This window comes from Pieris rapae, chromosome 2, assembly GCF_905147795.1.
Source record: "Pieris rapae chromosome 2, ilPieRapa1.1, whole genome shotgun sequence".
Taxonomy (NCBI): Eukaryota; Metazoa; Arthropoda; class Insecta; order Lepidoptera; family Pieridae; genus Pieris; species Pieris rapae.
The window spans coordinates 4,199,400-4,215,578 of NC_059510.1; the positions used below are offsets into that span (position 1 = coordinate 4,199,400).

Consider the following 16,179-nt stretch of genomic DNA (forward strand, 5'->3'; position numbering starts at 1 on the left):
TCTTTCGGTTTTAAACTTTTAAAGCATGGATAAACTTGGCTTATTTCAGGCTTGTCAAATCTAAGTGACACTAAAATATAAATGTAGTCGACTCATTGGACGTTATTGGAAACGAAAATGGGCTCAATTTGTCTGTACGAATGCGATAATGGCTAACATTTGGTTTACGCTCCGAATTTTTAACTAAAATATACATAACTAACTAGTGTTAGGTTGAGGCCAATATGTTTAAATAGTGAGTATTAATTACAGTTGTATTAATTAGTACTACAACCTTGCCAATAGATTGCTTACGGTTTGCAAAGTCCGTGGATAAAATAGGTGTTTCAAGTAGCTGTTAGGTACTTTGAGTTGATAAGGGGCGACTATATTTTTCTATAATACATTCCTGATTTAACACAGACAATAAAAATAATAGTTCAGTACAATTCTCAACGTATAAATGTATTCAAACGCCTTAGAAAACCTTCTGATCCACTGTATACTGTATTATGCCAGTCGATATTATCTTACTACACATCGGTATAGGGTGGAGCGGCATCGTCTTAAGTACTGAAAATTGAGCATGCCCAACTTTTAATGCCCCATTTACATTCAGCCGTAGTGAGCAGGGAAGTGGGCAGGACGAGTGTGTAAACGCGATATTTACGACGAAGTATGTACACTACAACGATACCCTATAACGCTTATACAACTATATAATATCAATATGCAGACTGTTTAGGAAACAAATACCGTCCCCACAACATAAACCTACATATAAGCAACGGAAACATCGCTCTTACATTTCATCTTTAACTATTTTCTTGAAAACAAATAATTCACTAACGTTTCAAAACTCACATTACGTACGTTCACTAAAAATCTTAAACAACATCTTGTCAACCTGTTCTATTATACTGAAAATATTCCTGTTGTGAACAATAGATTAATTATTACATGTCAAAAGGAAGAGACGCACTGCCCAGGACACAGGGAAGCATAATGGGAGGCTAGTGAACTTTATTTTACCTAAACATCCTTTTATGGTATTTAATAAAGTGTTTTTCTTTCTTCTTTCATTCTATTTGAACCTCAATTTAGTGAAACTTGGTTAAGTGGGACCTGGATAAGTGAGAAACCTCCATAACTGGAACTCATGCTGAGGTCCCAACACTTTGGCACTGAATTACCTCTGTTAGTGGGACGAGGTAAACCTCTATATCTGAGATTTGTTCTTTCGATTAATCATCATAGTTACCTCTATAACTGAGACAGCGAGTAAATTTTATATGCATAAACCTCTGTAACTGAGATAACATTGTTTGTTTACTCATCTTATTCTACCTTCTCTTTCAGTTTTAGTTTCGCTTGTGTCATCAATGTCCTGTGTCATCAATGTAATCAATTGGTGACCAAAGCATATTTGATAAAATTTATAACATCAAAAACATCTGATGGCTGATACTTCCAAACGACAAACTAAAATGACAGATTTTTATAATTGATACATTCTGTTTCCATATTCATACATATTACGTGTAAAAACGTGCTTGAATTTTTTTGTTGATTACATTTGTATGATTAGCTTTAAGTACTATTATATAGTATATATTCTTTTTATTAAAACTCATTTACATACATAACACGTTATTTTATTTAATGATCGCACCTGTATAACTGAAATAACCTGTATTCTCACCTCTATTAATGGAACCCTCTGTAAATGAGACATATATTTATTTATACCTGTATATCTGAGACACTGGGTAAGTGGAATACCTCTATAAGTGAAACTACATTGCAGGTCCCTTGATGTCTCACTTAACCAGGTTTCACTGTATATGTATTTAAAATGACTCCATATTTCTTATATAACTAAAAAAAATATTTATGTTATGAAACTGCAATAATATCAGGAATAATAGATAATATACCAGTATCCAGGCCGTGACCTCAGATTAAAAAGGCAATCATAAAACAATAATACTGATAATTTATTTAATCAAATATTAAGAAAAAAACAAAGCCATTTAAGAAAATAATCAATGAACAAATTTTTTAATAGATTGCGTAATATGTTTTCTAACAAATTCTTTGAAAAAACAATTAGGTACTGTCCCGATGTTATGTATAGGTCAATACGTGGCAGGGTAAGAAATTTGTATGTAAGTTTGATCAATTATTCAGAACAGTAGACGAGATCACAGGTTTCATACTACTTACTACTACGACTTTTATCATATCAATGGCATTTTTGTTTTTTATTGCCGACCTGTGGCAACGTCTGCTTTGGCCTTAGGCGCACGCGCCATTAAATGTTGGGGGCAAAACCCAACACATCATTGATTATCACCAGTGCGTCTTTTCCAAGGACCAACAAACTACTGAGTAACATGAATTTATATAGTTTAGTTCTTCCTATCCTAGTTTATTATATGTTTATTCTATATAATAAACTAGTATAGGATGATTATGAGTGTAAAAAACTTGGTATCAAATAATGAAATTCTTCGTTATAAAAACCAGTTAAGTTAATAAAAATGAAAGTGTAGGTATTGTTAAAATTGTAAAATAAATATTTAAACAAAATTTTATTCAGATTACACATTTCCGCTTTAACATTACTTTAACTATTATTGATTTCGCTATTGTTTCGGAGTACAATAAATCTTTTTATATAATGAGTTATTCAGCAATTATTACGAATAACAACGATATATAATTAAAAATTTGCGATAGAAAAATGGCGCAAAAAATCGCTTTTGTAAGGTTTGACATTCAAACACTAGTCGTTATTGCTACCAATTACTGCATTGATTAATAAAAAAAATCAACAAAATTTAAAAAATGCAGTTAAATATAATTTTTGAATGTATAGATGCAACTTATATAAGCATTATTCTTAATTCTGATTTAACAGACAAGACAATTACATATATTAATATATTATTTATATAATAATTTATACATGAATTTTAATGAATACAATGTTAAAAAAATTATAAAAACATTAAATTGTGAAGTCACAATGAGGTTAAATATTAACTCTAGTCTGGAAATATCCATATATTATCATTTATTGTTAGGTTCTCTGTAAAATATTATTATTTGATGACTTTAAAACGTGCATACTTTCCCTTAGATAGTGGTCTAGTATTGTAAATATTATGCATGAGTGATAAAGGAAAATGACTTTATCTTACTAATGATTATTAGTGATTTGTGCTATGGAGTCGCGACACTCGCTCTACACGTGTCAAGATTGCAAATGGTTTTATTTCTCATTTCAAATGTCTATGTTCCGATGTTATGTTATAACAAGAAATAGTGACCCCAATCAACACTTCCTATTCAGATTATTATATGTCCGTCCTTTTTTTAAAAGCTAATCAGAAACGAAATCTTACATGAGTGCGTATAGACGGAAAATTACTAGAATTTAAAAACGAAATTCTTTGTGTGTAGCCAGTTTTTTTAATTTCATTTAACCCATTTGGCCTTTAAATTTGAATTTGAAAATAACGAAGTAATTTACTAGAACCGATAAGGTTAAATAAAAACTTAGTAATTACAATTAATTTTTATTTAGTACAGTTTAGGTTAAGATTAAAAAATTGTTATGATTAATGTTTGAAAATTTAATTTTTACAAAGAAACACAATTAGTTATGCTTTAATTAAGTCTTTACAACAATTCATATGATTTATTGTAGAATGAAATACTTTATAACTTTTAGTAAAAAGTAAACAATTAATAACATACGAGAAAGTATATTTCATTACTTAATTTAAATAACAAAACTGAAACACTTTCAATTTAAAGTTACCGTAAATTAAAATACGGATATTTCACTAATTTGATTATTAAATATATCACAAAACTTGACATTAAAATGATAAGACTTTTTAGTCGCTATTTCAATCACAGCATATTTAGTGATTAATTTCTGATAACAATTGATTGTCCTCTAGATAATTTGTAAACACTGTTTAGCACAATTGACGTGGTCGAAGAGAAAATAATTTTCAGTTCACAATCAACAAAGACTGTTATGATTTTGTCTCGTGCTACGTCTATAACTCGCCTTAGATACATAAGCAGTGATTTACTAATTATTTATGAAAAAAAAGTGTTTATACGTCATTATGGATTTTCTGTGTAAGAATTTCGTGATACATAATGTTCGGGTCTTATAAATCTGGGATATTACTTTTATTGTGGCTTTTGCAACAGGTATGGTAATGTATTTAGAAAAACACATTCTCGGTAGAAATATATACTTAGGATAGCAGGCAATAATAATAATATAATAGCAATAAAATAAGAATCCCTACTTTATACAACTTACAGGTTGTAACTTTTCGTATGGTTCTCGATTTGAGTTCAATCGAAAAATCAATGCCGATGGCAGGTCTGTTTGTATATTATATCAAATTCGTCTTTGTTGTGGTGTTGTGTGGAACTGTCTCGGAATTTCAAAATGTTTACAGAATCTCATGTAACTTGTTATAAAAGCACACAATGTAAGCTACAACAGGTATGTAAAATGTGTTTGTTGTCTAAAAATAGTACTTTATTTTTGCTCTCTAGGGTGACGCTTACGACGGCCTCAACCCCGTAAGTGTGGACTTAAGTGTTTGGCACCAACGTAGTCCTCGAGTGGCACTGCGCACTAATGCACAGCTCGCTTGTGAGAAGCCCAATATTTATATCTGTGAGGTAAAACTTAAAACTCTATCCAGTATTAAATTCTGTTAAAAATTCAAAAAATCATTTATTCATGTAGGTAATGTACACTTATGAACGTCAAAAAAGAAATATACATTAATGTGTTTAATTTTACATTTACCGCCAGTACTCAAATCAAGGGCGTAGAACGGAAGAGAAAAACTGACAATAAACTCTTCGCCACTCTTTTTAATCACCAAGTTTTTTATTTTACGCAACGTTTGCTATGATTATACTATATGTAGAGTATGTATACATCGAGAGGTAAACATTTAGGTTATTTAATACATTAATTTACTTTGCACGAGTTAATTCCAGGCCAAATATTTTATTATTTTTAGTAATACCTGCGTTATGCAATACATATATAGAAATAACTGCTCTCAGCAGTAAGAACCGTTTGCAAGAAGAATATTTATTATAAGAAATCACTGATTAAATATACATAATTCTGAAATAAGGCATACCAAATCACCTACCAAATTAAAAAAAAAAAAACTTGAAGCAACGAGAGGGTAGACGCCATACTTCCCAATGCAATGAGTTTCTGTTATTTTTATAATTGTGTTTTTAGTAGAGTTAGAGAAGATTTCATTTTAGCAATTATGTATCTTGTTGAATATCTTGTAAATGTCCATTGAAATTGATTTCCAGGAACCCCCCGACACAGTTCCCTTAGAAACTGCTAAGACGTGTAATTTCCGTAACGTCAGATACCACGAACAAGTCTACCGATGGGTTGCGGGACGAGGTTGCCTACTCTTCACCCCGGATTTCCTGTATGTCAATGGTTCTAATCCTTTGAACCTCAATGCTGGTTGTGTTTACGGTAACCTCTTCGCTCCGTGTTTAGAAGTAGTAAGTCCTTGTTTCCTCTAAACCTTTAAGAGTTTTGGCCTATTAGTTTAGGCGTGTTATTGGGTTGTGCAAAATAATAGATTTTCTTTCTTTTATTGCTTTTAACGCCAGTACCATAACGGAAAACATTGTGAGAAAACTGTCGTAGGCAAAATTATGACATTTGTCAGGCACAGACAGACCTATCGTGCTTTATAAAATTATAAGTTCGATCTGAGGTCAAGACGCTAAAATTCCACGTAACTTTGCTAAGCAAGCTATGTTGCTTTGAATTACGAAAGTCAAATGAACTGTAAGACAAAATTTATCAAGAAGAGTATCAAAATCAGTGATACGGAAGTAAAAGTTTATCTTCCTGTTTTATAAAAAATAACCATCAAATATTTTAAGTCAAACGTTTGATAAGGTTAAGGAAGATGGCTCGTGTGGCTGCTATCCATTTGATCCTGCCCTTGAAGAGGTAGCAATAGCAGTACGAGATGCCTTGGTACCATCCGGTCACGGTCGGTGGGAGAGATGTTTTTATCAAGCTATGGATTGTTGTAGCAATTTCATGGGAGATATAACTGGTTTGTTAATAAATTTTATACCTTGCGTAAACGAAATATTTATTGATTTTAAATGGAGAGATTTCAATATGAAGATTTAATATTGATTATAACTATATAATTTCTATAGGACATACTATCACTTTTGCGACTCCACTGTTATGTACGGAATTCCCTCAACGTGGCACAGACGTGCAATTCTTTTGACATAGGCGTTATAGATTATAATTTTTAATTACATATTAACAATTGTCCTAACCGGTGACGCAAAATCAACAAGAATGTCTAACCAATAAAAATCACACAAAAAACATAAAAAAACAGTAAATTAATTACGAAAAACAAACTAATAAATTATTATAATATAGGCATTAACAAGTTTATGAACTGTCAGTTCACTCAACTGACAATGAAAAAGCTCCGTCAACCTATGTAAATCGTTGACTAATGTAATATAGCGAATAATATGTGGCCTTGCTTAAGAAGTTTAGCAGCTAGCCTAGCTAGCAAAAGTAACGGCGGACGATGTTGCATTCTGACGTACCATCAGGCACATTGAAGCTAAGGCACTGTTGTACAGCAAAATTTATGTTCTTGCCATGTCATAATTTTATTGCATACATCAATATTAATTAGTACGAACACTAACTACTAACACTATCAAGTACTAACACTCCAATTAGTATGCACTAAATGTGTTTTTAATTCTTAATCTGCATATAAATAATAAGCTTATCTATTTTTTTATTTGAATAAAATCTCTTTTATAAAGAAACAAAACATTTGTTAGGTCATAATAAACATAAAAACAATTATCATAATTTTTTTACTCATTATTTAGGTATTCCAAAGCCACACATTGTTGTGAACTTTATGAGACTATTTTACGAATATTACCAAACGTTTGAAGTGATTTTCATAGCTACTAACTTTCACTTGTATGTATAAATCACTATGAATTTATGCTCCTCATAAATGTCCCTGTGGCAGTGGGTCGACAACCTAGGACATGATCACTGTCATGCCCAAAAAGTGCAGGCCGCTTCTCGAGGCATGCCGTACTTAATTAGATAATACGCGGTCTCTTGCCAGTTGCCACCGTCAACGGGCCAAGTCTACTTGAGCCGACTGGAGTTGCAAGAGACGATAGCAAGAGATCGGACAGTATAAGTTTCATTCTACACTCTAGCCCCTTCCCACGTACATGGAACCAACAACAGAGCTGGTGCGGCTTCTTATTCGGCTGAAAAGGCTAAACCATGCAAATACATGAGTCTAGGCTCCGAATATAGCTGGCAGCTACCTCGGACAAAGAATAAGTCTAGCTATTCAAAGTGGGAACGCTGCCAGTATCTTCGGTACCTTGCCTAAAGGGACAGTTAGTTTGTGTTTAAAATGTGTGAAGGAAATTATAAAATTACATTGCCAGGCAGATATAAAGTCATAATATTATATCTAAGAACGCCTCTTGCTATTTTAATTTTAGTTTCCGCAAAACTAAGCCGGAATGTAATTATAATCCTATCCATACAGAGAACGATGCTTGCGAAACTACCTTTGACGGATGGACGTGTTGGGACTCAGCTCAAAGTGGTACAGTGGCTAGTGCTGTTTGCTCTGAATTTGCTTACTCCAGTTCCGGCCCATCTTGCAACCGTAAGTTAACACATTGCGTAGAAATCAAATAGAAAAAAAATGTTTTTATTTATTATAAGTAGATATATATGGATTTCCCAGATCTTCCATAAGAAAGTTAATATATATGGATATATAAAAAAAACTGTTTACAACCAATTCTTAAAGAGTGATGCATGTGAGTGAATGAGAAAGTGTGATGGGTATGAATCAACTACATGTTAGGTATCAATAGGATCTCTATCTCTGCGTCAGAAAACAGGCCCTTAAACGATTTCTTTTAATTATGAACGGTGAACAGGAAGCTATTATGCAGTCATATATATTATTCTATATATAATATACAAAGAAAAACAGTACCCTTATTCTGCCCAGTTATTACATTCTTCACGATTATTTCAGCAGACATGGCGCGTATTTATAATAATAAGATACCATAAACTTAACATTAGATTGCATATAATTTTGTGCTACAAATTAATTCAGTATCTATTATCCTTATAAAATATTCAAGGCCCTCAAGCAGCGCAATTTAAATATTGCCTTTATTTGTATCCCGAGAACAAAACTTGTATATTATGGCCAGTAATAAGCCTTATATTTAATCATGACATTATGTTTCTTAGTAAAAGTAATCTATATAAGATTCTGTCAATAGTTTTATATTGGATTTCTATTTAACAAGATTTACTTCTCCGACAGCAAATACTAAATAAGAGCGTTTTCACATTACCCGATCCGATATCGGTGACGGACGCCGATCCGATATCGGGGAAAGTATAATGTATGAAATATGTACCCGTCTTTCATATTGTCCGGCCCGATATCGGATATCGGAGCCGACACCGATATGCTGGCGGCACTATCGGACACCTGTGAGCCGTCGGGCGATAATGTTTGTATGTGTGCTATACGTGTATCTAAATTGTCTCTGTGTGCGTAGACCCCGATGCGTGGCGGCCATTGTTTACAGTTTTGTAGCCATCATGGCGTCGTCTTCATTTAAATACGATATAATATATAATATAAATACGATATAATGAGATGAATTAGCAAATAATTGAATGTGGATTCACTCATACGAAAGTTATTAAAAAACTTGCTAGGTGCTTTTTGTAGCTTGCTAAAAAGAGTATAAAAAGCTCCCTCTGAATATCTAGCTTCCACGATGGGATGTATCCAATACTGTCTGTGAACAGATCTTTTTTTGCGTCTCAAATATAATAGATAAAGCAAATAAAGTTTTCTATTATAGTCTGCCATGATGACCTGATGATAATAAGACAATCGGTATTTTATAGATTTCAGCAGTAAGAGATGCTATGAAAATGGAACATGGGAGCTTCAAACGGACTACACAACTTGTAGCATAACACCGCGCCTTTTGCGAAGATATCGTTTTTATATCGCTATGCTATCGTTTTCGATTGCCTGCTGTATACCAGCCATATTCATTTTTTTCTTCTACAAAAGACTGAGGATAACAAGAGTCGCGTTACATAGAAATCTTTTGATAGCTATTGTGATACGTAACGTTTTGGTCATCGTCAGCAGGAGTGAGGTAAGTCCGTATGAAATAAGTTCTACATTCATAACAAGGGGTTAGTAGGCATGAAGGTTCATCGTAAGATGCCGCCCATGCAGCCCACACACATCTGATAGGACCCAGAGTGTAATTTCTTTATTAAGACTAATACCACTGACTATTAATATTAAGACTAATATCACCAGAAATACGCCATTTCAAATATTTTGCAACTGAAACATTTTTCTATGCTACTCATTATTCTGTGCTCACGTGTGCTCAACGACATCTGTTAGAACAAACTGTTATTTTTTATCTGGGTTTCATAAAATGTATATATATAGTATATCTTTAATGTGACTCATTCTTAATGCTTATATTAATATTTTTTCGGTGAAAGGTCTATGTGGATGAGCTAACAACCGCTGGAGACACTGTTTTGTCCCTGAATGGCGTAGCGTGTAGAGCGTTGGCTGTAGCGGAACGTGTAGCGGGTAACGCTGTGTTTATATGTATGTTAGTGGAGGGCATATATCTGCATCGGCTTATAGTTGCCGTGTTTAGGAGAAAATTGCCAATTGCATGGTTGTATGGAATCGGAGCAGGTAAGGCTTATTAATACTTTAGTAAGATGTAATTTAAAACATAAGCGTGAAAATGTCTGTAATTATTTATACAATAGCGATAAAACCTTTAAATTATTCAGAAACCTTTTTAAAAACTTTTACGGATTAATTCTGCTTATTTTTACAATTTTTATCTGTTTTTTAATAGTGGAAAAGCGAAATAAAATAATATAAATATAATAAAATAATATATAAATGTGACTACTGCAGCCCATAGATATCATATTATTAAAGGATGGGTTTAAGGGTAGGAGTGGTGGTGCTAGTGCTTTCTACTAAACTTATAAATTGTATGTTTTCGAGAAGCCTTTGTACTACATCTTCAGTGATGTTGATAACAACTATTTCTTCAGTGATAGCAATATTACCAGTAGCTGCATGGTCCGTGGTAATGGCACTGCAAAATGACCACTCTTGTTGGATTGTCTACACTGTCGATCATATCCAGTGGATCATTGATGCTCCCAGAATTTTAATCCTTTTTCTGAATACCGTACTTTTTATTGACGTCTTAAGGGTATTGCTAACTAAGATACGGAATTCGGAAAATGCTAATCAATTGTGAGTCAAACATATTTTGTTTTATTGTAATAGGTATTTATGTGTATTAACATCCATAAATTATTTCAAGTCCAATGTATATTTCATGAAATTTTGATAATAGTGGTAAGTCTAATTATACGAGTATATAGTATAGACGTTTTACGGATCATTTTATATTCGGCTAATGGAATTGGCGTTTGTTACTTTCAACACAAAGCCTATTGTTTGGATGTGAACCCCGAACCTAAAACTAATAATAAGATTAATAATTTGATAATAGAATTCATAAAGAAATCTCGTGATTTTGTAGAATATATAATTTATTCGAAAGCTTCTTTTAAAAAAATGAAATGAATTGAATTTTATGTTTATGTTTCCCGATATTGCTGCCTAAAAATCAATTTCTGATATATACAACGATATAAAGGCATATTTCAATCATATTACAGGAGCACGGCAAAGGCGACACTATTTCTGATGCCGCTATTTGGTACTCAATTCATATTTACCGCAGTCAGACCAAGCACTGATGACTGTGTATGGGAACAAACTTACTATTTCGTTGCCTACACGATTGAAGGCTTGCAAGGATTCATCGTGGCTTTACTCTATTGCTATGTTAACAAAGAGGTAAAATTATTCTATTCTTGTTTATTAATTAAAATTTCATCGTGTAAATTCCTACAAATATTCAGTTTATATTTCTTAGGTGTAATCTAGTAGGGCAACAATTCAATAGGTCTTGGCCTCTGATTTCAGCAACCCGCTTCTTTGGTTTTTTCCTTCTTTTACTTGTCTAGTAGCTTTCTATGTCTAAGCTTGCTCCTTACTCCTGCCCGTTTGCCCCCTGTTCTATAAAAAAAGCTAGTTCTGTGGCGGTGATTGATTTCATTTAAGATGTGCCAGTACCTTGTCTTCTTTCTTCTTTACCGATGTCTTCTAAAGTTACGTTCTACGACACAGAAACGTAAGAGATTGTTTTGCGCACTTAAAAATAAGATTCAACTGCACAACGCAGTACTGATTACTATACATTGTTCTTTTAGGTTCACGGACTTATAAAAGCAACATACAAGAAAACAGAAAGCGCTGTAGTATCACGTGTAAGAGGTTCGAACTACCACACGAGTATAGATGGTAACTCCGACCGCCGGTTCACATACAGTACAGCTCTGCCATCTAACATGGAAGAAAAAGACACCTACACATACATGAGACAGAGATTACATGTCGCCGAAATCATATCAATACAAGCTACAGAACGGTTAGCAGAAATTCTCGATCCTGTCTATGAAACTATTGGTGATAATGGTCTGGTGAATCGTGGCTATGATTATCTAGATAGACCCGATTTGGATAACGACTACAACTTCACTAATGCATCAAGTGTGTCCATAAATTGCCCAGATTGGTTGAAATGCGCGTCACCCGATAGTAGCATTTATAACAATTCAGTGATTGATCTAAATAAGGCAGCTAAAGATATGGAAAATGAAAAAAAAGCAAAAATAGAGAATGAGCCAAAACAAAATACATATCAGAATGTTGGGGAAGATAATGATAACTTAAAGGAATACGAAAATAGTGATATGTTAGATGAAATAATACAATACATGGAAACTAACGACAACCTAGCCCTGAAGTCAGAACTACTTTCACCTAATAGAAAAGAAGACGAAAAAATTGTTATTGTAGAATATAATTAATTGTTATTTCATTATTCGAACTAATTAAGACTTTTTTATTTAATTTACATTGTTTTATTCTTGATGACCCATACTATATGTTATTCGGCATGGCTACTTCGTTAAAGATTATCTAAAAAAGCTCGAATTCATACTCTCTTGCGAATTCTATGGAATTTTAGTACTGTTGTTTTTGAGGCTACCTATTTACCTTTTGTCTGAAATTTTATTAAATACTGCATAGCAGAAGATATAGATATCCTTCTTTTCCTTCATTCATTCGTTCTGTTATATATTTTGACTGGTAAACAAATGACATTTTCTATATTAATGTTCATACAAAGAATTAATAAGTACCTACACAGACTGCTGCAACTAAAGCAATATCGAAACACGTTAAGTAAACCGACTAGATAATCGATATAAATTGCCCAATGCATAAACGGGGCGGATACACGTCATGTCACATATGTAAAAGCTAATCATTTAACTTGTTCAAAATCTAGATCCTTTCAAAGTTACAAAAGTGAACGCAAAATGCTGCGCACGCACAGTCGAACGTCGGACCTTTTGGCGGCTACCAAAAATTTAAATTTCGAAATGATATCGAGACTAGTGGTTTTATTTTTGTTATGTTGGAGGGTACGGGGATTCCCTGATGGGGCGCCGATAGACGCCTGCGTCAAGGATCGTGCAAATCAGCCGAATCACGGCCAGCACAGGACACAGCCATTGTCAACGATACCCTACAGATTTGTGGCATCTTCAGCTATATACCGTCCGGGAATGCGCATCACGGGTAAATAAAATGCCGTTTCTTTTCTTTATTAGATGTATCTTAACTTAGGGAATCTAGAAAATAATATGTATACCAGAATCCTGGAAATGATAAACAAATGCAAGTCGCATAGTTTGTGTTATGATATTATAACTTTTACCGACTACAAAAAAAAACCAAAAAAATGAGTCTAGTTAAAATTAACAGCAGTTTTTTTTAGGATTAGGTTTGTGTTACCATATTATTTACACTTATACAGATCACTATGAATAACAATTTGTACAAATGTTTATTGATATTGATAAACAGCGCGATTGTCATTGCGTGGGTAGGATGACTCGCTCGCACAAGAATTCTACACTATTTAAATAATTCTACTTATTAACAGTAATCAGTGTTCCGCTTTAATTGCTTGACAGTTTATCTAACATTAAAAATTATTCATTGATAAAACTGTTTGCGTACGAGTCCCTCAGACTCGATAATATTACGCAAGAACGTTGTTATTGTAGGTCACACACTTATGGCAAACTTGCTTAGGTACCTACTTACACGTTCAAATCATTATATTACGTCGATCATAACGAAAACGATGTCGCCTCTGCCACGGTATGATCATTCATCTGACCTATGCTCTTAAAACTCATAATTAGTGCTAATTACTACTTATCTATCTCGCGCACAGTATAAAGTTTTGATGTGATATATTCACTTGGATGAAATATCTGGACTTAATTATCAACTTCAACACAAAATTTAGATACATAAAATTTCTGACTCGTGTCTGTGATTCTTGGCGATATTTATAAATGGGTATAAAAAATAGTCTGTAGGTCTAAAATAAAGTCGCTAACTGTTCTTTTATATATATAATCTTTATGACACAGAAAAGGGCTGGAACATGTTCATATCAGCAACAGCTGTTTAAAACAAACTCCCGAACAGCTGTCACTACCTTAGGGTGAAACAGGAATAACCAGCTCCCAATTAAATGTCTGGATAACAATGTTTTTTTTGATAACATTATGTTAAATAAAAAGATTGATTTCCAGTATCAATTGAAGGAGCGGATACCTTCAAAGGTTTCTTCATTCAAGCACGTTCAGTGGAAACAAACGGTTGGATTGGGGCTTGGGAGAAGACACCCAACACAACTGTGCACCCTGAATGCTCGTCCGTGACACACGCGGATCCGCGAGACAAACATAGGGCTACACTTGTATGGCGTTCGCCGCAGCATTCTCATGGCAGAGTGTATTTTACGTAAGTTTTCAAGTAAATATAGAAGATATTCAATTTGTCGTATAAATATATACTTATGCTGAGATGATGACTTTAACTAATGAGTATTATTTCTACAAATATAGTTTTGTAACTGTATGTTATTTATTGAATTTCAGTTATATATTATACAATAACAATCGCAGAGGCTCGAGGATAATATTATGCTTCGCGTTGATCTTAAATGTTGGTTCATGGTCTCACATTAATCATTGATTAACTGTTTAATAACAAACAACAATATCATATGTATTTGGCTTGCTGAAAATAAAGTACAAAATGACGTCATCCTGTTAGAAATTAGCCAAAAAATATAATTTTGTTAAAATGGAATACCTAATATGGATGCAATATTATTCAAAATTTCGCCCATGAAACTCTCTCTGATTGGTTGCTGCTCTAATGACGTCACACGCAAGTAAACAGACTGATCATAGTTGGCATTTGTACTAGGTATAAGGTGTGGTTTCTGTTGTTAATTTTAATTTGGAGCTACTTATTAAATGATTACTAAGCAATTTAACATTTATACAGTATCCTTTAGAGTAGAAAAGTTTTAGCTTATATCAAAATGAACAAAAACTTTGTGGAAGTTGATAATAGCAACCTACCTAAAATTGATGCTCTTATTTAAAATAACGTTGATTTCTGAATTCCAATAATTCTTTTACTATTTAAATCTGTCATTACCAGTTAGTGTTCTAGAAATAAATCATCTGTATATGGTTACGGCCTTTCCAATCTAAGATGTTGACCTCATGTGATGTGCGCTTCAACGAATTAATTTTATGGTCGGGTATCAATCATGTAGCAACATTACTAGTGTAAGCTATCAGTAATACTTATCGACGTCGCTAAGATTTTTAATTTTATGGTCGTATTTTATAAGACAAATAGTTAAAATCGTAATGACACTGAAATTAGGATAACATCGATGTAGTGATTCAAGATTTAATAAAAAATACCTAAGATTTATTAGCACGGTCAATTTAGATATTCGAAGGTACATAGGAACAATTTTACTGATTTTCAGCTTGTTGGGACGTGCTATTGCGTTCTACTATTTATGTCTCTGTATAGGTGTGATAGAAAAACAGGAATATGCGTCAAGAAACTCCGTTCTACAAAGAATCAAACTATTGATGGCTTAGATAACGTGTTTTTGATCTTTTATGAATAGCTTCGATACTATTTTCGTCGTAGTCCTTGAATAATTTATATAGATTTTGTAACCGATGTAATATACTATAGATGCATTAATTTTTAATTCCGTAGAATTCTAAAAAACGCAAACAGAAACGATTTTTTGACATGTCAGAGAAAACAAATATTCTTCATCCATTTTATTAAGCGCGGTGCTCTTCAATAAGTTGTTTTATGGCAAGAATTACGACCATTTTCATCAAAATCAGTAAAAACGCACAAGCACATGTCATATATTTTTGACGATTTACTAAACCTGAATTTATTAATTCAATAGTTCGTGATATTGAAATATTTCTTATTTTTATGAGGTCTGTCGAGTAAGTAAATATTTAGATTTACCTTTTTGTAGGTAATACAAAAAATCCGTAGCATTATAATTGCCCTAAAATGGGTCAAATTTGTCCCTTTATCGGTGAACATTTTTAGTATGTAGTAATATTTTTGAAATGTCATAATTCTACGGAAAAACCTGAGTTTACACCAAATTAATAATCATACATTTATTACAGGGGAACAATTTTAAAGAACTATGGAACATTTTGGTCCAACCTAATTGCCGACGCACCTCAAGATCCTGCAGATTTACAAATAATTGGGTAAAAGATAAGATCTTTGTATTCATATTAAGCTGTGAAATGTTTATTTAGGTTACCAATAAAACACATGTAATAATAAATACTTTAATGAGATGAGAATATTATTTCATAGCATTTAAATAAAACAATCACTTGTTAACAAAAGTAAAAAAAATATTGCTACGATCCGTAATATAATTGTGAATGAA

At 32.9% G+C, this 16,179-nt stretch overlaps 2 protein-coding genes across 2 annotated transcripts; both read left to right on the forward strand.

The window, feature by feature from the left end:
- The first annotated feature begins 3,940 nt into the window (after positions 1–3,940).
- On the forward strand, positions 3,941–12,194 carry LOC110996477. Its single transcript, XM_022264153.2, has 10 exons — positions 3,941–4,215; positions 4,573–4,701; positions 5,365–5,568; positions 5,975–6,137; positions 7,650–7,772; positions 9,053–9,312; positions 9,677–9,881; positions 10,256–10,463; positions 10,895–11,075; positions 11,492–12,194. Exons 1-10 carry the CDS (start codon positions 4,162–4,164, stop codon positions 12,149–12,151), a joined length of 2,187 nt encoding a protein of 728 aa, XP_022119845.2. The 5' UTR covers positions 3,941–4,161; the 3' UTR covers positions 12,152–12,194.
- Positions 12,195–12,459: 265 nt separating this feature from the next.
- On the forward strand, positions 12,460–16,084 carry LOC110996478 (putative defense protein 3). Its single transcript, XM_022264154.2, has 3 exons — positions 12,460–12,929; positions 13,961–14,171; positions 15,905–16,084. Exons 1-3 carry the CDS (start codon positions 12,668–12,670, stop codon positions 15,993–15,995), a joined length of 564 nt encoding a protein of 187 aa, XP_022119846.2. The 5' UTR covers positions 12,460–12,667; the 3' UTR covers positions 15,996–16,084.
- The last annotated feature ends 95 nt before the right edge of the window (positions 16,085–16,179 follow it).